The sequence below is a fragment of the Physeter macrocephalus genome, unplaced genomic scaffold, assembly GCF_002837175.3.
Source record: "Physeter macrocephalus isolate SW-GA unplaced genomic scaffold, ASM283717v5 random_154, whole genome shotgun sequence".
In the NCBI taxonomy this organism is placed as follows: Eukaryota; Metazoa; Chordata; class Mammalia; order Artiodactyla; family Physeteridae; genus Physeter; species Physeter macrocephalus.
The window spans coordinates 55,437-76,646 of NW_021145440.1; the positions used below are offsets into that span (position 1 = coordinate 55,437).

The following is a 21,210-nucleotide window of genomic DNA, read 5'->3' on the forward strand; positions in this document are numbered from 1 at the left end:
CACTCTGCCCCCTCCTCCAGGCTGCTGCAGCCCAAACCCATGTGCTCTCTAGGTTTCAAGTGACAGAACGCTCTGCCTGTATGAACGTGCACTGTGTCCCATCACAAGGCTCTTCCGAAGACAGTGGCCAGTGTAAGCCCGGCCTGCCCGGGGGCTCTGGCCCCGGGAGGCTCCATGATATGGGCGTGGAGGTGGGGGAGGGGGAGGGGACTGGTGGTCCTGGCCACCCGAGGCCTGTCCAAGGGCACTTGGCCCAGCACTGCAGGATCCTCTGAGCGCCAGCAGCTTAACAGGGAGCCCCCTGGGAGTGTCTGGGACAGGCTGAGGGCCTAGTGAGGGGAAGCTTTCATATGTGACTAAGGCACAGAAGAGATGGGCCTTGGGGCCAGACGAGGCAGGACACCAGGCCCTGTTTGGACACGGGGCCAGAGAGAGGAGTCCCCCATCTCCTGGCTCCCCGCCACATGCCCCATCCCTCCCTCCTCCCTCCCGGAGGGCTGTGCTCCTCGGGAAGCTGGAAGCTGGTCTGAAATGCAGAGACCGGACCCTCCCCAGGAAACAGGAGGGAGCAGCCCCAGGGAGAGACCAGGATCCAGCAGAGGTGCTGACTGCTCAGCCTGGGAAGGAGGGGTGGGAACCCCTGACCCTCTGAGTAGCTGGGAAGCAAGGGCTCTACCCAAAATGCTCTCAAGAGGAAGGACCGCAAGTGGGAGGGCAGTGTGGGCGGCTGGCTGTCTTCAGCAGGCCAGGAGGAAGGGGCACGAGGCAGGCAGAAGGTGCAGCCACAGAGAGGACACTCAGGAGCCCAGATGCACCTGAGCACCCTTCTGAGGTGGGACCCATGGCTCTTGGTGTCTGGCTCTGACCCCTGCAGCATGCCAGTTAGGCCTGGGTCAGGAGGAAGGTCCACAGAGAGTATCCGTGTTCCCTCCTCCCTCCTCCTGCCCAGGCTGAGGCTAATCTAACACCAGACAAGGGGACAGGGGAGGGAGCAGGCGGGAGGGAGAGCCCGGGTCAGAGTATTGCACGGTGTTTGGGGGAGGGGCTGTACGTCTTATTGGGGAGGGGCTGAGAAGGCTGCAGCCGCTGGTCCACAGCACAAGCTCTGGGCCTGGGCACGGCTGGTCCCAACATGCTGCCGCCAAAGGACGAGCCACAGCGGCATGGGGGTCGCTCCCACTGTCCTCTGCCCGTTGTCCAGGCAGTAGAGCCTTGGCCTTGTATAAATATTCCTGAAGGCTCCTGGGTGAGCCTGGGCCATCCTCTGGGCAGACAGCATCTGGCTGTTCCTCTTGAAGCGATACGTGTTTCTGGTCCAATAAATTAAAGGGCGCTGCCAAAGCTGTGGCAGCCTGCCTCCCAGCCTGGACGTGAGGCTGGAGGCGGGGCACACCCTGCCCTGGGCCAAGGTCTCAGTCCTTCCCCACCAGCAGCCGCACCTAGAACTCGTCATCAGAGCTGAGCAGGAGAGTCTTCTCATTGTCCCGGGCACCAGTGAGGCTGTGGGAGCGCGAGAGGCTGTGGGCACCCCCGCGCCAGGTGGGCCCGGGCTCCAGGGTGGACTGCTGCGTGTACTGCTGGTAGGCGGGCGAGAAGTTGTGGATGGCGTCCTGCACGATGTCGTGTGGGTTCATGGTCTCCTTGAGGCTGCTGGAGATGCTCTTCATGGGGGCGCAGCGGCCTACAGGGCAGGAGGCGGGGGTGAGGGGCCCGGGCAGCGGGGAGCAAGGCAGCCTGGCCCCCTGCCCCTGGTCCCGGGACCGAACCCCCTGCCCCAAGGCTGCGCCATCTAACCAACCCCTCCTGGGGCAGAGAATGGGGTCCCGGACATGAGAAGGGACAAGCAAGGAAATGGCTCCATTGGCGGGGTGCAGAGTGGAGCACACCCCCGGGGAGAAGGTAAGCAGCCACTTGGGAAAGCCTGGCAGGTGGGAAGGGAGCTGGGGTGGAGACTGGCGTGCTGCAGGCGTGAGCCCGAGCGCCCCGGGGAGGCCAAGACAAGCTCCACGCCAACTGAAGACAGGGAGTGGGGGGAGGGCCCGGCTCCACAGGCGCTGGCCCCTGGCCCCTCTCGCCTGCGGCGTGCTCCCCTTCACGCTGGGGAGTGGACCAGGGACCCGCTCCATCAGGACAGGCCAACAGGGGCCCGGACCCACAACGGAGCAGACCTCTTCGCTCTGACAGGGCAGGGGCCACCTGCCTTGAGGTGCTTCCTCGTAATTCCCTAACAAATCATCCCCAAGGGCTCTGGGGGGGGCAGAAATGGCCCAGGCCCCCAAACCGAGATGGAAGGGGTGAGCCCGACTCTGGCCCCAGGTCTTCGGACTCAAACTTGCATGCTCTGTTCCCCTTCACGCTCTCTGCCACGAAACAGAGCTAGACTCCCCCATTCCCCACCAACAAGAGCCGTGCCCCCAGACGGTGCAGGGCATGTTCCAGGACAGTGAGAGACCAGGACGGAAACAGGAAAGCTCTACAGAGGGCAGCCCTTGGAGGCGAGTGCACTGGGCTCTGCCGCCCAGGGGTGCCTGGGGGGGAGGAGGCGGGGACACAGCGAAGGAGCTTGGGAGACACACATGCTGGTGACGGGGACCAGGACTGACGTGCAGGACAGACGTGCAGACTGAGAGCAGAACCTACCGTAAGGGCCGTATGTCGGCACTGCCCGCAGCCAAACCCGGGGCAAAAGCGGGGCAGGGGAAGGGGGAGAGGAGCCAGAGGAACAGAGAAGACAAGAGACAGCTGAGTGAACACCTCGTGCCCACCACCGAGGCCGGCACCGCACCACGCACCCTGCCCACCCCGCCCCAGGCCCTGCCGGCACCCAGGCAGCCCGCTGCCCCCTGGGGGCCTGCGGGGCGTGTCCACCTAGGAGAATCCTCCTTCGGGGCTCACGCTTCCTTCTGGTGGGGGACAAAGAGTGGACCCCCAGAACGCTGCTCGGAGTTCCACCTCCGCACTAAAGTAGGGTCCGCCCACCCCACTTCTCCTCAGGCTTGGCTAGAACTGCTGAGCCTGTGTCGCCTGCTTTACGAACCTCACAACACTCCACAGACGGGACATGGAGGAGGGCGCAGGTGACGTGTACTGACCACACCACGGCTTTGCACCCAACCCTGACGGGCTGAGAGGGGCCGGGCGCCGCGGTTAGTGGGTGGACAACCGGCCTGGGACCAGCACATTGGTGGACAAGGGCTCGCAGCACCTTTCCCGGGCTGGGCTGGGCTGGGCTAGGCTGGCATCCCTGCTAGAGCTGGATGCCTGGCCACTCTGTTTCTGGCTGGAGCTGGATGTGTCTGGGGGCAGTGGACGGGAAGACAGCCCAGGCAACCGCGGAGAGCCTCTGCAGGGCCGCTAGTGCAGAAGCGCCAGCTTGAACCATGTTACACCTCAAGGGTGTAGAAAGGGTTCTTGGCCATGGCCTCAGACTCCCGGCATAAGGGTGACTTTCCCAAGGGCAGAGGGTGTCAGGACCAGGTCGAAGGGACATCGCCCTCAACACTGGGAGGGTGTCAGCCAGATCCTTCCAACTGGGGGCCTGGTGGGAAGCAGGTGGGATGCCAGCCGGCAGCGGTGAGCCCTGGCCAGTACAGCGCCCAGCACTAAGTGTAGAATCCAAACCGGAACAAGTACCTAGGGTGGCCAGGCAGCAAGTGTCAGGTGCCCAAGAGTCGCGAGGCCTGGAGGGTGATTCAGTCCACATGCTTCCAGCAGCCTCGGGTATTTTAAGGCCTCTTCCCAACCAGGGAAAGAACACGGCAGGTAGGGTGAGAGGTGGGGGCCCGAGGAGCCCTGCACAGGCCAGGCCAGTGCTTCTACACTCTGCTCAGCACGCCGCTCCCTGGGGCCCGAGGTGGGCACAGGTGGTGGGCCTGGGCAAGTGGGTCCTGCTTTCAGCCCCACAGGCAGGGAGCTGGCAGCAGCCAAACCCCTGGGTGGATGTGTTAGACCAGGAGGCTTCCTCCTCCCCAGGCCCACCCCCCACAGGGTGAGTCAGTTCAGGCGTCCCAGCCTCCTCTTCCTCCTCTCCCCTGAGCAACCCCTCCCTGCCCAGCAGCAGCCAGAGGCAGGCCCCAGCCCCTGCTTCTCCAGCCAGCAAGTTAGAATCACCTGGGGACCTGTCAGCACATCCTGCCAGCCCCAAACCCAGGCCAATTATGCAGAATCTCCGAGGGTGGGGCCTGGACAGCATGGACTTTTAAGACTCTCCAGGGCATCTTAATATACAACTGGGGTTGCCAACCGCTGTTCTAACAAAGCGAAGATTAGCAGGTGTAACAGGAAAGCTGTTAAAAGCTATTACCATCTGAGTCTGTTTCTCAGAAGGGATCAGGTTAAAAAAAAAAAAAAAAGAGCTTTAGAGACAAGGGAATTACAGGACAAAATGGATAACAGTGTTTAGGGTTTATTCTAGGGTCTCTGTCCTGACCTTCCTATGTGCTAGATCATCTCCATACTCTAGATCTGCTGCAAGAGACAGGTGGGTGTAGCTTCCAGGACCAGTCCCTGACCCTGACACCTTGTGACAGGGGACAGCGGAGCCTGGACCTCTGTGGTCCCTTTCCTACACCTGGGATCCCTGACCTGACCCATCAACACCTGAAGGACCCTGGGAGGCAGGAGGGGCCCTGGGGCGGGGCCGGGAAGCACCCTTCCTACTGCGGGGGTCGACTCCAGGACCCTGGCTCATACCTTGTGCGTCCAGCCTCTTGTCAGCATAGACCTTGTAGGTGAAGGCGTGCCGCAGGGCCAGAGCTGCAAAGAACATCTCCACGCAGATGATGAAGTCCTGGTAGCCAGCAGCCACAGTGCCCTCACCCACCGACACGCGGGCCGAGTGGATCTTGGGGATGGCCCCGCACTTCTCCAGGATGGCCAGGAGCATGCCTGGAAGGGGAGGTGTGGAAGGGGAGGCATGGGCATCTGGCCCCAGACTGGACCTCCTTCCCCATCTCCCTTCCTCCTTACAGCCCCCCAAATGCCACACTCCCCAGGGAGGTTGGAAGCAGGGTCCACGGTTACTCCTGTTGGGCAGGGATGCTGACACGAGCCAAGGCCTCAGGGAAACCACACTCCCCAGGTCCTGGCTGGACACCAGCTGGATTGGATCCCCCTGTCCAGGAAGCAGTCCCACCCAAGGTCATGGCTCCTGTGAAAGGCCCCTGAGGGCCCAGACGTCACACCCCACAGGCGCTCAGTGGACAGAGGTCCCTTTGAGCTCCAGGCCAGGATAAGCGCGGGACAGCCCCTTGGCCTGGGCCCTCGGGGCACTGGGGACGGTGAGCAGGAGGAAGAGGACAAGGCTGAGGGGACAGGGAGGCACAGGCCAGCCTCACACGGGCTGGGAGGAGGCTCACCTTGCCAGAAGGAGAGAAAGATGACGGACTTGACCATGAAGAACTTGAGGACGGGGCTGTAAGGGCTGAGCAGCTCCCGGGTGGCAAAGTAGAAGAGGAAGAGGGCGTAGAGGGCCAGGCTGACGGAGATGTTGTAGATGATGGTCACGTAGAGGTAGCCACTGGTGACGCTGCGGGAACGGGGAGCATCCTCTGGCTTGAACTGACCCTTCTGCGGGACAAGGGGCCTCCTTCCCCCCTCGGCCCTGCCCACGTGCCACTCTGCACAGCTCTCAGCAATGCCCCCCGAGCCATCAAAGGGAGGGGACGGGTGATCAAAGCGGTCTAAACACTGGGGGGAGTGCAAGGGTGAGCGCCTGCAGGACAGGCCAGCCCTGCCACCTGCAGCTCCGGTGCCCACGCTCCTGGTGGAGGACTCCAGGTGTCCTCGGGGGCGGGGCCTCAGACAGACGGTCACGAAGCTCAGCTTTGCTCTTTGCGCTTGAGCCAAGTGACGTCCCCTGTGAGCCTGTCTGCTCACCGGCCCTTGGGGGCTGTCGTGTAGGGTACAGGGAGTGTGTCCGAAGTGCGTGCAAGCTCAGGGCCACGAGGGACACGTGGTCACTTTCACTAACCCTCCGACGTCTTCTGTGTGCGTCAATTTACACAGGAGAGGAGACTCGAGACGGGCCCCCCAGGGCTCTGGCCCTCTCGCCCCCTGCCCTGGGGTGGTCACCGTCCCTTCTTGCTCCCCCCGGCCCCCACGCGGCACCACTCTGCAGCCTGAAGGTGACAGACGCTGAGCGCTCACTCTGGTGCCAGAGGCGGGGCCAAGTGCGATGGCACCACTGCCAGGCTCCGGCCTCGCAATTCAGGGGTGCAGCAGGCGGGAGGAAGGCCGGGGTCGGGCCGGGCCTCCACTCAGAGGATGGACACGGGGGTGGGGCAATCTGAGGCCAGCCCCTTCCCTCGGCCGGGGCATGAGCCTCGGGGCAGGGCCGCCCGCTCCTCCCCACATGCGCCGCGGGGGGACCCGCTGCTTACTCAAAGTCACCGTCTCGGTACTTGCCGAAGGCCTGGAGGACCACGGTGCTGACAGCCATGAGCGGCTTCACCACGCAGAACTGCAGGGTGGCCTGTTGCAGAGAGAAGGTCAAGAGTCAAGGAGAAGCACAGCAACCACGGAAGAGGCACCTCCTGTGGCCAGCTGGGCCTGGGCTGGATGCCAGGGGATGGGGGCGGCCCAACCTCTTGCCCCTGGGGGAACTGCTGTCAGGAGGGGAAGGCAGAATACACGAGACAGCAACAGGGCGATGCAGCCGCGTGAGAAGACAGGAGGGTGTGAAGGAAGAATGGCGGAGACGCAGGAGACAGAGATTCCACCAGAGGAGGGGCCGCCAGGAACGTGCCAGGGACGGGGGGACGGGCAGAGAGCTCGGCCCAGGGGCAGAGAGCGGACAAGTGCGAGGGGTTAAGCGCTGGTGAGGGGCAGCAGCGGGGAGGGGGCCCAGGGAGCAGAGGCAGGTGAGTCTCCTTGTCTACCCCGGGTCTGGCTCCCTGCCCCACGCTCTAGGCCTGGGTGCAGGCTTTATGTCAAGCTGGGGTCTTACTGGGGATGGAGGTGACCCCACAGGAGCACAAAATAGGAAGCAGCCTGAAGCCCAAGGTCCGGAGTCCCGACACGTGTCTGAATTCTGGCCTTGCCAACTACCGCTGCAGAAGACCGAGTGGGCGGTCACTCAGCCTCCGAGTGGCTGCTCACGGTGGTTGGTTGTAACCAGCCCCGTGCTGCACGCTCGCTGTGCGGCGACTGGAGAGCAAGACCGCACGGGGTGTCCTCGGAGGTCTCCCACTTCTGAGCACTCAGCAGAGGCCTCTGCCACAGAAAGAGTCCCTCAGCCAGGTTTCCACAAGTCCCTACAGAGGCACCAGTAAACGCCAGAGGTACCCTCGGTGCCCATTAAATCACTAGAAGCACCATTCTCTTGAAACCAAATAAATCTAAGCCACAAGGCCCCTTCTGTGGAGATGAGAGTCATTTAAGAAGGCTAAGCTAGTGTGGCTCCAAATGGGACAAGGACCCCGGAGCAGAGAAAGTAACCTGTGGAACCCAAAGTTTCTGTCCCGGAAGAGGCTCGAGTGAAGTTTGCAGGGGAGCCCGGGGCGGCCTGAGCCGTGTGGCTGTCTGGAGGAGAGGCGCGTGTGACGGGGGCTAGAGGGGCGATGCTGCTGTCAGCAAACCCCACAAAACTCCCCTGCCCCCCACCCCTAGAGGAAGCGGGACCAGCACGCTTTGGGGAAAGAGTGGTCAGCAGCGTGTCCCAAGCGAGCCCTGCGAGCCTGCCGATAGGCTGGTGCTGCCCCGGGTCAGCTCACTGGGTGCTCACGACAGCCCCGTGACGTAAGTACTGTCATCATCCTCAGGGTACAGATGAGGAAACTGAGGCACAGAGAAGCTGAAGTGGCAGAAGAGGCAAACTCTCCAGGAGACTCAGACCCGGGCGCCGGCACCGATGACAAAGCTGCAGTGTCCTCTCTCACATGGGAAAGCGGGGAGGCGGCTTCTTCAGTGCTTTCCTTTTACTACCTGACCCTGCCACTTCCAGGAACAGCAGTGGAACATCAAAGCCCACAGGGCTGGGGAATAATTTGCAACAAGGCAACCCAGCTAGTGATCTGGGGTCAAAACTTCATACACCACATCCTCATCAAAGGAGGCAGTGAGTCACAGCTGGGCCAGCACTGGTAAACAATGGCTCGGACAGGCCCCACCCTGAACCCAGGACAGTCTGAACTCCTTCCCTGCAGGTCCTGTGGGGAGCTTCTGAATTTAGAAACACCCTAGGGAAGGAGGATCTGGAAGCAGAACTGGAGCCCGGGCCGTGCAGGCAGTGCTTTGTGGGTGCGTCTGCACTGCGGGCACGGCCCCGCCCAGAAGGGAGCAGAAAGGCCAGTCCTCCCGCGGGTCATGGTGACGGGCCGTGGGTTTCACTTCCCCTTGTGGTGACGCTGCACGACGCTGGACGGGCTGACAGGCCCTGTGGAGCCCCAGAGGAGACCGAATCGAGGTCATGCCAGCTGGGCGTAGCGCCTGACTTCCTCCCGAGCAAGGGACAGCGGGCTCTGAGCCAGGCCCGCGTTAAGGGCTTTCCCTCACCTGTTCCTCAAGCCATCCCCTGAGGTAAGTATCACTACGCTCATCTCACAGAAGAGGAAACCAAGGCTCAGAGAGGTTTCGTACTTTATCCAAGGTCACACAGTCATAGGAGAGGCTGGAATTCAAACTCAGATGGTCAGACACCCAGACCCATGCACTTAACGCACAACACCACACTGCCTCCACCCAGGCCACTCGAGGCCACTGGGGCGGCAGCTCTGGAAACTGGAAGCTGCTAGACTGCCTGCCAAGTGGGAAATGGGGGAAGGGACCAGAGGCTGCTCAGGCCTGTTTTTTCATGTTCTTTAATGCAGAAACCCTCCTGGCCTCTAGCTGCAGCTGATGAGAAGTTTTCAAACTGAGATTCTAGAATCGCCATGCACTTCCTCAGACACTCACACACCACAACTTGGTCAAAGTGAGCAAGAGTCTAGAACCGCTTCCTGCCCAGGGCTGCATCAGGCACCCCTGGGACACCTGCTGCTGCCCCTCTCAGCACACCCCACCAATGCAGGGGCAGCCCTCACAGCTCAGGGAGTGGGTGCTGGGGCTTGGGGTGCCTCACAGGAAATGGGAACCCTGCAGGTGGGCCCTATGCCCGTCTTTGTCACTATGTCAACCAGGGGCAGCACGTCCCCTGCAGCTGCTACTCCAGGGCACGGACCCAGGCTCCTGGTGCCTGGCCGGCAACTCTTGACCAGGGCAGTTGCTGGGGGTACCCACCTGCTTGCAGAACCGCAGAAATCCGATGGAGTAAGTCTTTCCCCAGAGGCAGCATGTGCCATACATACAGCTGGACCTGGAAGAGACAAGCAGAGAAGGGGTTGGTGAGCAAAGAGCCAGACTCGGGAAGGTAGGGCTGGGGGAGGCCGCCCTCACCCTCCTGCAGATCCAGACAAGCTGGGGTCGGGCGGGGTAGGGTGAGGATGGGGCTTGGATCCTGGGCAGTCTTTGAGCACAAGGCCAAGCACAGGGAGAGACGCAGGAGAGTATCTGCATATGCAGTAGGGTATGCAGTAGCGGGGTGACGCTGACCTTGGGATAACAAACCAACTTAAAAGGCACTGAATGTAAAAACTACAAGAGGGAGAAACAGGAAAACAGGAAAGGACAGGAAGAGAGAGAAGGAGAAAGAGCCAGACAGGCCCTCCCAAGAGTTCCAATGAATGGCCTCGCTCAGGAAGTGTGGGAGAGGCAGAGAGGTCAAGGTCACGGGCAGAGATGGTCTGTGTGACCGGCTGACGGCCAGGAGAGCTCTGAGAACGTCAGGCCCAGGAAACAGGGTGGTGTGGGGGGCTCTGGGGGGACTTCATACTCACTCGATGGGCTTCCCTCTGATCTCTGACATGATGGAACTTTCCCCCCCAAGGTATTCATAGCACAGGCTCAGGAAATTATAGATGACCAAGGCTGTGAAAACAATGTCCAGAGAAAAACCACTCAAATCAACAGGATGGATAAACAGATGGTGGAATTCTAAACAGCAACGAAAGTGAAAGAACCACAGTCACAGGCAGCAACGGGGAGGGAACCTCAGGGACATAAGAATCCGCAGTGAATATTCCATTTGTAATCAAAATCAGTCATGGCTAAATCATGCTGTTCAGGGATGCGCACACACACTGCTGGTCACACCACAAAGAAAGGCAAGAAAGAGATTACCACCAAATCCAGCAACGTGTGGGGAGCTGTGGGAGGGGAGATCGGGACGGGATGCTGGGGGCTTGAGGAGCTGGCAGTGTGCGTGTTCTGGGTTTCGGCTTTACGGTTATTTATTAGCTTTATGCACTTTTCTGTTTGTGTGTCACAGATCACAATTTTATGACAAAGCAACAATAAAACTTTCTCCAGAGGGATCTCAGGAGACATTCTCATGAAGAATGAGATAGAACCCCTTATGCATTCAACAGCGTGTAGCGGCATCTTAGTGAGCACAGTATGATAAGCTGTAACAAAACCTATGAGAGGTGCACAAAATATAGTGCAAATTTCTTAGGAAGCTGGGTCAGCTCATCCTGAATCATGACACAGCTTGACATCACCCACAAAGATCCAAAATTTACAACAGCAACCTAGGGCACAGTAGAAGTACGCTGTAAATGCTGCAAATACAGCGCTATGTTGTAATTGGTCTCCTGGTCAGAGGACTTCTGCGGGGTCAGCAGATGCAGGCTGCTGCCTGCAGGGTGCTAGAAGCACACAGAAGTGCCGGGAGCCAGGGAGACAGGGTGTGGAGAGGAGGATGAGGGGCACAGCGGAGGACACCACGGAGGAGAGGATACAGGAGGCAGATCAGGGACCTAGCTCAGGGGAACAGGAGACTCGTCCAGCGCAGGAGTGAGGCCAAGGGGAGGGTCAAGGCGGGGTCAGGGGATAATAAGATCAAGGGAGAGGCACCAGCAGCCCTGCAGCCAGCGGGCTCCTTCCATCGTCTGACCGGCCAACCCCCCTGCAGCAGAAGGGCCTTCAAGGCCCCCCGGTGCAGCCCCCTGGCTCAGCTCAAGATCTCTCACCAGGTGGCTTGGTCCCTGCCCACCCGTCACACTTCCTTCCCAGCAACACTAGGTGCCCCCTTCCCCTCAGCAGGGTCTTGTGCCCTCCGTGTTTCCGCCCTTGCAGATCCTACTGCCTGGACGCCCTGCCCTCTGACCTCCTAGTACCGTCGTCAACCCGTCAGACACCACCCACCATGAGAAGCCCCCGGCCACCGCCGTGGGGGCTCGTGCGTCCCCACCCACGGAACCTACCTACCAGTTTGCGGACAGACGCTGTGCCCCTGCCCCGCCCATCCCCGGAGTGTGACTGGGAGCCTGCTTCTCCCTCCAGCGTGCGCCCAGCCCTTGGCATACACTAACCACACCACAAACGCTTGACTGCCTGAAATTGGAACACAGGAAATCCTGGCCGTGCGTTTGGAGGTAGAAGTTGGCTTTCAGCAACGTGGAAAGGAATATATTTGAGGGCTGTACGCCCCTCAGTTGCTCTAACCTAGTAAGGTTTCACGTCTGGGGCTGAGGAACAGGGGCCCAAGTGGCACCCTGCATAAACATGACCCATAGCACCTGTCAGCTGTGCTGCAACCGTCCCCCTAGAGACATACAGCAGAGGGTTTGCAGTGCGACTCTGCGGGGAGCCTCTCTGCGGCTCAGTTTCCTCATCTGTTAAAATGGGGACAGAAAGAGCCCCTGCGGAGTTAGGAGGTGGTAGGATTTCAGTGAGTAGGCAAAGTGCTCAGAAGAGCGGCCAGCACTCTCAGTGTTGGTTGTCACGGCCACTGTTGTTTATCTGCCCGCCTTCCTCAGGGGCCTGCTGTCCCCTGACGGGGCTGAGGGCCCTGTGAGCTGCCTGTCCGACATGGAAGCAGCTCAGGACGTTTGGTGGCTGCAGGACTCTCCACTGACTGGGCTCCAGATCACTCTCCACTGACAGAAACCTTGGGGTATCTGAAGGCAGGGGGGTGAGGGGGTGGGGGGAGTCAAGCCCAATCTGATGTCAGCCGGCTAATAACCTTCGTCCAAAACCATTCAAGGCCAAGTAGAGTGGATATGTCCATTCCAATCTGGGTCCAGCTGTATTGTGGTTGATGGTATTTTCCCAAGGCAGCCACATCCCATGACAATGACACTCCTCTCAGAAGATGGGGTCTTCTTCCCTCTTTTTGCATCTGGGTGAACTGGGGTGACCAGAGCGGAAGTGAAGCTTGGTTACATCTGATGCTGGGGTTAGAAAAGGCCTCTCTCTTCTGGCTCATCCTCTCTTGAGATGCTTGCCCTTGGACCCAGCCACCGTGCGGTGAGGAAGCCCACGCTGGCCCACGTGGAGAGTCCACATGGAGGCTCATGTGGGGGAGGAACTGAGGCCCCCAGCTGACATCAGCATCAACTGCCAGACACATAAGTAAACCAGACATCCGATGATCCCTCCCCAAGCCTCAGGTCTCCAGCTGAGGTCCAGGGTATCATGGAGCAGGACCAAACTGTCCCCAACACGCCCTGTCCAGATTCCTGATGTGCAGTATCCATGAACAAAATACATGGCTGTTTTACACTAGTCTGGTTTTGGGGTAGTTACGTACACAGCTACAGTCAGTGGAATGTACATAAAACCACTTCCGGAGTTCCCAGGACACGACGTGATCTCTCACACCTCCCCTTGGTGGCACATCCGATCTCTCTGCTAAACCCCAGAGGCAGACCCAGCTCAGATGCCACCCCGTCCTTGGCGGCCTCTCCTGTCCCGTCGCCATGCTCACATCACACCCCACGATCTCTCTGCTGATCTGTCTGATCCTTCCAGTACAAGAGGCGGCATAAAGCAGCCAGAAAGCCACGGATCCCGGAGCCAGACTGCTTGGCTGTGCATCATGGTTCCAACCGCTTAGGAGCTGTGTGGTCTCAGGCAAGTTTCTTAAGTGCTCTGTGCCTCGGTTTCCTCATCTCTAAGCCGGGGATAACAACAGCTTCTTCCTGGTGAGGCTGCTGTGAGGACGGGCCTTAGGGGTGGGAGTGTGATGCCTTATCTATAAGGCTGTGCTCACAATGAACAGTCCATAGTGTCACCCACAGTCTTCTGTAAACACTGTAAACACTTTGCAGGCAGGAACCGAGGCCCACCCACAACAACCACCAAAGGGCTTGACGCTTCCATACTCAATCAACACGGAAGGAACGAACAGATGGACACAGGCCACAGCTCCGGGTGAGGCTCAGAGAGGCGGGGCAGGCGGGTACGGCCAGCACTCAGTCTTGAGCTCAAGGAGCTCACCCTGTCACAGCCTGGAAAGCTGCACCTTCCCCAAGGTGATCAGACTTCCAGTTCCCAAAGACAAAACCCTCAGGCAAGGCCACAGGGACCCAAGGTTCATCCGCCCCTCTGTCCAGGACCACCAAGCTAGGCTGTCCTGCAATCCACTCCTGGGAAGAGCCTGGCGCCTGAGCTCACATCCTTTCCTGTGTCACAACACACACAGCACGCTCCTGATTACGTGGTCCACCTGTCTGTCCATATGCAGCTCTGCATTCAACTGGTCAGATCATCAAATTTCATCCACCTCAGTTCAGGACTTTTGACCTTTTCACAGTGCTGTGGGGCCAGACAGTCTGGCCAAATACCAGTTTGCTGACGGCATCTGTTAAAGAGTCATTAGTGAGTCAATAATGTATCTCGGAGAAGGGAGACAAGACAGAATCTCCTCGAGATGACTCAACCAGCCCACACCAAGATCCACTGACCATCTGGACAAATCAATGCCCTTCCGAGGAAATGAGAGCCATGTAAAATACCACCCCCCCACCCCAGCAGGCGTGTTTAAACTGGACAACTCAACACACACCCCAGGAACAAACACAGAGATATGCTGGCTCTGGACATCAGAAGAGCAAAAAACATTATGAGTGGGGTTCTCGACCAGCAGCACTGTCGCCTGACCACGCTTCCGACCACAGCTCCAGTTCTGGTCCCCTGGAGAGGCCCCCCACACACAAGTGACCAAAGGGGCCCCCAGGGAGCATCCAGCATGAGGGAAGGGATGGGTTCCCACCCCCACCCCCACCCCCCAGCCCCCTCTCTCTCGCCCTGGAAAATCAGGTACCTGGAACTTTCAGCTCCATTCTAGATACCAAATCTTAAAGGAACTAGAGACAAATGCACACAATCAGGGGCAAAGGACCAGAATGGAGATGAAAGGAGGATGGTACTGGAGACTTGAGGCCTGGAGAAAAGTCATTAGGGATCATTCTCTTCATATAAGTGATGACCACCTTCGTCCAGAGGGTCAGACAGGACCCACTCATCCCAGGGGCAGATCCTAGGACTTCAGCTTAGTATGAGAAACAATTTCTGGCAGGTAGTCTTCAGAGATGAAAGGTAGTGAGCTCCCTGCCAGGGGAAGCATGCAATCAGAGGCCAGGCAGCCTCTGAGCTGAGACATTAAAGGGGTTCCAAGCAGCTAGGATTTTACAGGTCCCTGCCGACCCTGAGATGCGAGGCTTTCTTTCCTCACTGGCAACTTCTCCCACCAAGAGCTGCCTGCACAGGAAGCTGCAGACCAAGAGATTACTCTCCACCCAGCCTCCCATCCAGCATCCCCCTTGGCCTGACAACTGCAACCACACAACCCTGAGGGGCCCGAGGGGCTTCAAGAGAGGACCCGCTAAGAAGCATACTCTGACTGTCCCTGCCAGCTGCAGGGGACTGTCCTCATGAGTCCCCCACTGCAAGTGACACTGGCTACAGGTCACTGATTATCCCAAGTTCACCTCCTCCACACACCCGCAGCACCTAAAGCCGGCCTCAGGGCCTAGGCCCTTTCGCTGCACAGAAAATACTTTGGTTATTTGGAAAGATATATTTCAGAGTAACTTGTGGATGAGCCCAGAAAACTTAATTTTGACCACTTTGGACAGAAATCTTCTCTGCTCAGTAAACAGGGGCACCCAAACATTCTTTCCTGCTTTTTCTGACTGGTGATCACCACTGACAACAACAGACGCGACGTGCTACAGCCAGGTGGGCGGGGTCCTCCCTAAGCACCTGTCCCCAGACACTGAGCTGCTCCGATGGCACTTTGCTCTTCCTTCCTCATAGCTTTTCTGTCCTTTGCTGTTCCTGCTCATTGATGCTTCTTGCCGCCTGAAACACCGATTCTGGCCCCTCTTTCTATTGGTTTCTTCAGGATGTCTGCCTTTATTCTGATTGGTTGAGCTCTTCTGATTCCTGGCTCTCTCAGAGCCATGGCCAGCAAGGGCCACTACCAGCCCGTGAGTCCTCCTGGCAGCACACTGGCCTCTGGGTCTTCTGTGGTCCTCAGCTGTATTCATCCAGGCTGTATGCTCCCTACCTGGGAAGATGTTTTACTTGGGCCAGATTCCAGGAAGCTAAGTTTGTCCCAAATCTGAAACTGGGACAGATTTCAGAAAATGAAGCATCATTCTTTGCTTCTTTCATGCATGTAAAATCTCTTCCCTTAACAAGAGTTCACACTTTTGCAGGGGAGAAACTTGTCCTGTATTTCTTCACCAAGCCTGGCACAGAGCAATTCCGGGGCCTCAGAGACCCAGGGCTGAGGTCCAGCCTCTGGCAATTACTCTCTGGGTAACTTGGGCAAGTTTCTTAGCCTACGTGAATTTTTTTTTTCGCATTTGTAAAACGGGGATGATAATATATACCCCACCAGGTAATTGAGAGGTGAGAATGAGCTAACAGTAATGAAGAATACATGGTAAACTGTGAAGTGACACACGAACATTATTAAAAAAAAAACAGTGCCGCACGAAACACCTGTGGAGGGCGTCTCCCTCGTCTGAGCTCTGGCCACCCACACGTCTGCCCACAGAGCTCCCCAGGCTGTCTCAGAGTCATCTTTAGGGGCTACCTCTCACCCCGACCACAATCAAACACTAAATGTAGGTAAGGGGGTTGGATTCTACCCCTCCACCATCCGCCTGCCCCCTACACCCTGGTGGCACATCCTGAGGCTCTATGAATTCCGGCCCTTACCAGGTAGTAGATGCAGAGCAGGGGCATCGTGGACAAGCATTCACTTCTCCCTGGAAAATGGAAACACTACCTCCAAATTCGCAGGGTTTACCTCCACCGTCCCCTGAAATGCCCCTGAAGTGAGAACGAATCGGGGGAGAGGTACAAACCCTCAAGGACAAGGACATGGCACCAGAGGCAGCAAACAAGGGATGTCGACCAAAGCTCTGGAAGATGCGGCATGGTCACGAACCCCAGGGACAGGAGGGAGCCAGCGAGAACCCTAGAAACCCGAAGACTGGGCTCACCACGCAGCTCTGATGGCTGTGGGTAGGGGTGCAAACGGAAACACTGGCCTACAAGTGTCCACGTGGAGCTCTTGGCTTTGTACTTTCAAGACAGGTTGTGATGGTTCTGTCCTCACAGAACTGGGCCCAGCTGAGGACAGCAATGCAAAGACTTGCAGAAAATATAGAGAGGAAGTCTAAATACCAAGGGGAGATGTCCAAGGCCTTTCCCCGGCTGCACCCATAGCTCAGCCCCTCAGCTCCTTCCTCCCAGGCAGGAGATGAGAACATTATTCTCTGGGGAAACAGGTCCAGAATCAAAGCCTTCATTTGGTGTCTGCCCCACCACCACATGAAAATGGAAGAGGAAGAGCCCCGTGTCCTATCACCCAACTGGGAGGAGGCCCAACAGTTTTAAGCCCCATTCTTAAATATAAAAAATAGCCAAGGACATGAGACATTTGAGGAAAGCGTCTTACCCAAAGGTCAAAGAGCAAAGCAAACAAACAGATGGAAGGAACTCAGGAGACAGAGATAATGCAGGGAACAGAAGAAAACTGTAATTAGCATCCCCAGAGAAAGAAGAACCAATACCAAGAACAAGGCTAGGAAAAAGAGAGCAGGGACGAGCTCCTGACATTTTACAACATGATAAAGGAAATAAAACCTCAACAGAGGGACTTCCCTGGTGGCACAGTGGTTAAGAATCCGCCTGCCAATGCAGAGGACATGGGTTCAATCCCTGGTCTGGGAAGACCCCACATGCCGTGGAGCAACTAAGCCTTTGCACCACAACTACTGAGTCTGCACTCTAGAGCCCGCGAGCCACAACTACCGAGCCCGTGTGCCACAACTACTGAAGCCCGCGTGCCTAGAACCCATGCTCCGCAACAAGAGAGGCCACCGCAGTGAGAAGCCCCCACATAGCAACGAAGAGCAGCCCCCTGCTCGTCACAACTAGAGAAAGCCTGCGCGGAGCAACGAAGACCCAATGCAGCCAAAAAAAAAAAACAAAAAACAAAAACAGAGAGAGAGAGAAAAAAACTTCAACAGAAAAGCTCAAAGGTAAAGATTAAAAAGCAAAACAAGAAACAAACAAACAAACAAAAAAACACCCCCTGAAAAGCAGAACAAAAAAGAGATGGAAAATCCCGGGAAACTGTAAAGGAAATTTGAGGCTCAATCCAGAAGTGCAACATTCTACTTAACAGGAATTCCAGAAAGGGATAATAAAGTGGATGGGAAGAAATTATCAAAAAAACATTCAGGAAAATTTCCCAGAACCATAGGACAGGAGTTGCTTCCACACTGAACTGAAAGGGCCCATCAGGTGCCCAGCACAATGAACATCCCACCTCTTGTGAGGTTTCAGAACAATGGGGATAAAGGCAAGATCCTAAAAGCCAGGGGGAAAAAAAAAAAAAAAAAAAAAGGTCACATACAATCATTAAGGATCAGAATCCAGCAGACTTTCCAAAAACAACACGGGAAGCTAAGAGAATGTGAAAAACATGCCTTCAAAATTCAGCGGGAAAATGATTTCCAATTTAGAATCATATTCCCACTGAACACCAATCGAATAGACAATATAATAAAGATATTTGCAGATAATTTTCAGATTTCAAAAAACAAAACTCCCATGCAACTTTTTTTTCTCAGGAAGCTCCTAGAAGATGTGCGCGAACTGAAAAGACAGCAAACGTCCAACGTGGAAAAGATGGCATCCAGGGAGCAGGTGATTCAGGACAGGAGAGGCAACAGGATTCCCGGGATGACGGTGAAGGAAAGACGCAGGACAACAGCTGAGCAATAAGAGGCCTCAAGGGCAACCAGTCCAGACGGGAGCAAGAAGGGCAGGGCTCCAGGAGGATCACCACCAGGAACCCTAGAGCTAGGAGATGAGCTGATGTGTCTGGCGTCACTGACAGGAGGGCTTCTTTTTTCACTCGACTGAAGCATTTGCGGAATAAAGTAATGATAGAGACACAGAAAACAGAGCAAACCAAAAAGCAAGACAAGTAGTAACCAGAGGAAAAATGAAGTCAAACAAGGAAATGTCGTCTTGGGACACTGTAAGGCTCAGCTTTGAACAACATTTACAGACATGTAATGATGTACACGCTGAACACAGACTAAGAAAAATCATGATATGGTCACGTTAAAAAGATGAAGGGGGCTTCCCTGGTGGCGCAGTGGTTGAGAGTCCGCCTGCCGATGCAGGGGACACGGGTTCGTGCCCCGGTCTGGGAAGATCCCACATGCCGCGGAGCAACTGGGCCCGTGAGCTGTGGTCGCTGAGCCTGTGCGTCCGGAGCCTGTGCTCCGCAACGGGAGAGGCCACGGCAGTGAGAGGTCCGCGTACCGCAAAAAAAAAAAAAAAAAAAGGATGAAGGAAAGAAAACGTGTGTGTGTGTGTGTGCGCGCGCGCGTGTGTGTGCGCGTGTAGTTGGAGGTAACATACCTAAATCGAGACCTTCCACAGCAGGAAGTCACTATGTAACGCTACATAAAATTGAAAAATCAAGAAACAACAGTATAAGCATATTTTTAGGTTATTCTAGAAAAAGAAACCAGTTTAAAGAGTTTACAGTAGGATGACTTTGGGAGGGAGGAGGAGTTGGGGCAGTTCTGTGTTTCAAACATGTGCATGTATTACCTTAATAAAAATAAAACTTTAGTTGTTTTAATTTTGTTAAAAAGAAAAGCAAATGTCTCTGTGATGCCTGGCAGGGAGTCTGGCTCTGACCTGGCCTGCGGGACGGGCTGGCTCCAGGCCTCCAGCCCAGTCGATTCCTATCCCACCCGGGTGCTGGGACACTGAGGAGGAAGGGTGGGAGGGGGAATGAACGAGGAGGGGGGGTTCTTTTTGAATTGTAAGGGATAAACCCCATCACCAACTCTACAGGGGAAGCTCTTGCTGGCAGCTGCTGGCACCTGCAGATAAGACCACAAAGGGGGAGGGTCCGAGACAGAGCAGAGGTGCACGAACTGGCCAGGCCAGGGCCAAGCCCACTGACTCAGACATTGCAAGCTGGTGAACTCGGGGGCAGCCTGAACTTCACAGCAGCTGCTGTGCTGTTTGTAAACTCCCTCGGAGAGGCCAAGCGGATAATAGCGTTGCTAGGAGATGTGCTTCGCAGGGCAGCAGGCTTCCCGGGAGGATCTTTACGTGGCTGGGAGGAAAGTTGGGACAGGCAGGGCCTGAACAAAAGGGCTTCTGGGGTGGGGGGAGCTACCAACCATCTGCCGCTGCCTCTGAGGCCTGGACTGAGGATGGTGCGGAGGCCCCGGCGGTGCCCCGCCTTCTGCCACGCGCCCCAGACTTCAGGGCCCAGGAGAGAAAGGAGCCTATACTTGCCCCCCATCACACAGGAGACACCCCCCACCTCCGCCCCCAGCAGGGACCAGCTTTTTGCTTCTGAAGAAACCAGTCGGCACCGGCTGCCCCTGGGCACCGCGCAAGGCTGGCAGCCGAACGGAAAAGGGTTCTCAGCCCCACCTTCCCCGTCCCCAGCCTTTACAGCTCCCCAGGTGCCCCAAGGTCTCCCTGGGGACTCCACTGCTTCCAGGAACACCAGGCGCTGGAGCCCCAGTTATGCCCTGGGCAGGTCCCCGGCCTGGCCGCAGTGTTCTCACCTGACAGAGCCGGGCCAGCCTGGGGCTTCGATGAGGCCCCACGTGGGCGAACGCGAGGCACGCAGCAGGTGTTCCATGAAGTCCCTTATTCATTCGAAAAATACAGAAGGAGTGAGCACCCATCACGTGCCTGGCTCTGTCGCACAGGCTCTCCGGCCATTCCTGCTCTCATGGAGCTGAGAGTCCACGAGGGAGACGGAGCAAACCAGGCTCGCAGGCTGTCTGAGCTTAACTGCAAACCGCGGTAAGGCCGAGAGGACTCGGACAGGGGGGCTGGGAGCGGGAGTGACGGGGAAGGCCCTTCTGAGGAGATGCTGGAGTCAAGATGAAGGAGGAGGAGGAGGAGCTCTGCAACCACTGGGGAAACTTATGTGCCCGGGTGGGCGGGAAAAGGGGTCAATGTGACCGCAGGGGCTGGTGGGGCGCAGTCTGTGCCTGTCAGCTGCCTGCATTCCCTCGCCAAGTCCAAAGGCATTTCCTGTGCCCCACGAGTCCTCAGGGATGCACAGGTTCAAAGTGGGACAAGAAGAGAGACTCCAGCTTCTTTGGGGATGAGCATGCTGCACCCCAATATCCACTGAGCCCAGGGCCGGGGCAAAGCCCTCTGGGGTCTGGGAAGCAAATAACCAGTCGTGGTCAGAGCTGCCGGGCCTCGGCATAAGGAATACCAGGTCTGGCCACGCGACCCGAAACCAGCAGTGCAGGTATGGAGAGGAACAGGAAAACGCAGGACCGTGAGAGGGGGGTGGGCGTCAGAGCAGCGATCTGGAATTCAAGGGCCTTCCTCCCCATCCCTGCGGGCCTGTCTGCGTACAGGCCGAAGCATCGCGGGCCTGTGACTTGTCTTGGGGCCTCTGGCCACCCCCTCCTTCACCCACCCACCACCTGGAGATTTTCTAAACTGCAGTTTCCAATCGCATCGTATTTTTGTGTATCACCAGTAAAAGAGAAATCTAAGTTTCCCTCTATGTCCCACAGGCTTTGTATGTCCCCGTCCCTGTTCCCCGGGCAGTGCCCTCCAGCTGCTGGTCTCTCCTCTGGCCGTGGCCGGCCCCCTGCACAGCTCCCAGCACCTCCCAGCCCAGCACGCTGGGACTCCTCTCTGCCCAGAATGAATGCTCATCCACGGTACGACATGGCAGACGCTGACTCATTCTCTAAGACGCTGCTCCCTGCCCACCCCAGGCCAGGGCCACTGGGAGAGAGCGTCCCTGTCTCCTTGTGCTGACAGTTTAGGTGGCACAGATGCCCGGAGAGCAGGCGGGTTGAGGGCAGGCTTGCCCAGGGCCCAGCACAGGGCCTGGCCGGTGCTTGCAAC

General features: G+C 57.3%; 1 protein-coding gene and 1 long non-coding RNA gene across 7 annotated transcripts in view; one reads left to right on the forward strand and one right to left on the reverse strand.

Annotated features, from left to right (window-relative positions):
- The window catches only part of TMEM184B (transmembrane protein 184B), a 33,172-nt gene continuing 11,962 nt past the window's right edge, over nt 1–21,210 (reverse strand). For 2 of the 6 annotated variants that reach the window (XM_007111732.4, XM_028484277.2), the window contains 8 exons: nt 19,893–19,976; nt 9,813–9,903; nt 9,217–9,292; nt 6,381–6,472; nt 5,358–5,527; nt 4,693–4,887; nt 2,641–2,661; nt 1–1,681 (listed from right to left, as the gene is read on the reverse strand). In XM_007111732.4, coding sequence (XP_007111794.1) covers nt 1,440–1,681; nt 2,641–2,661; nt 4,693–4,887; nt 5,358–5,527; nt 6,381–6,472; nt 9,217–9,292; nt 9,813–9,903; nt 19,893–19,976 — 971 coding nt within the window. In that variant the 3' untranslated portion in view covers nt 1–1,439. The remainder of the gene's footprint in view (nt 1,682–2,640; nt 2,662–4,692; nt 4,888–5,357; nt 5,528–6,380; nt 6,473–9,216; nt 9,293–9,812; nt 9,904–19,892; nt 19,977–21,210) is intronic. The other 4 variants (XM_024127311.3, XM_024127313.3, XM_024127312.3 and 1 more) reach the window with 4 other exon arrangements.
- On the forward strand, nt 9,911–19,426 carry LOC129391832 (uncharacterized). Its single transcript, XR_008616569.1, has 3 exons — nt 9,911–12,895; nt 13,093–13,191; nt 17,916–19,426. It is a non-coding gene; the product is annotated as an uncharacterized lncRNA (long non-coding RNA).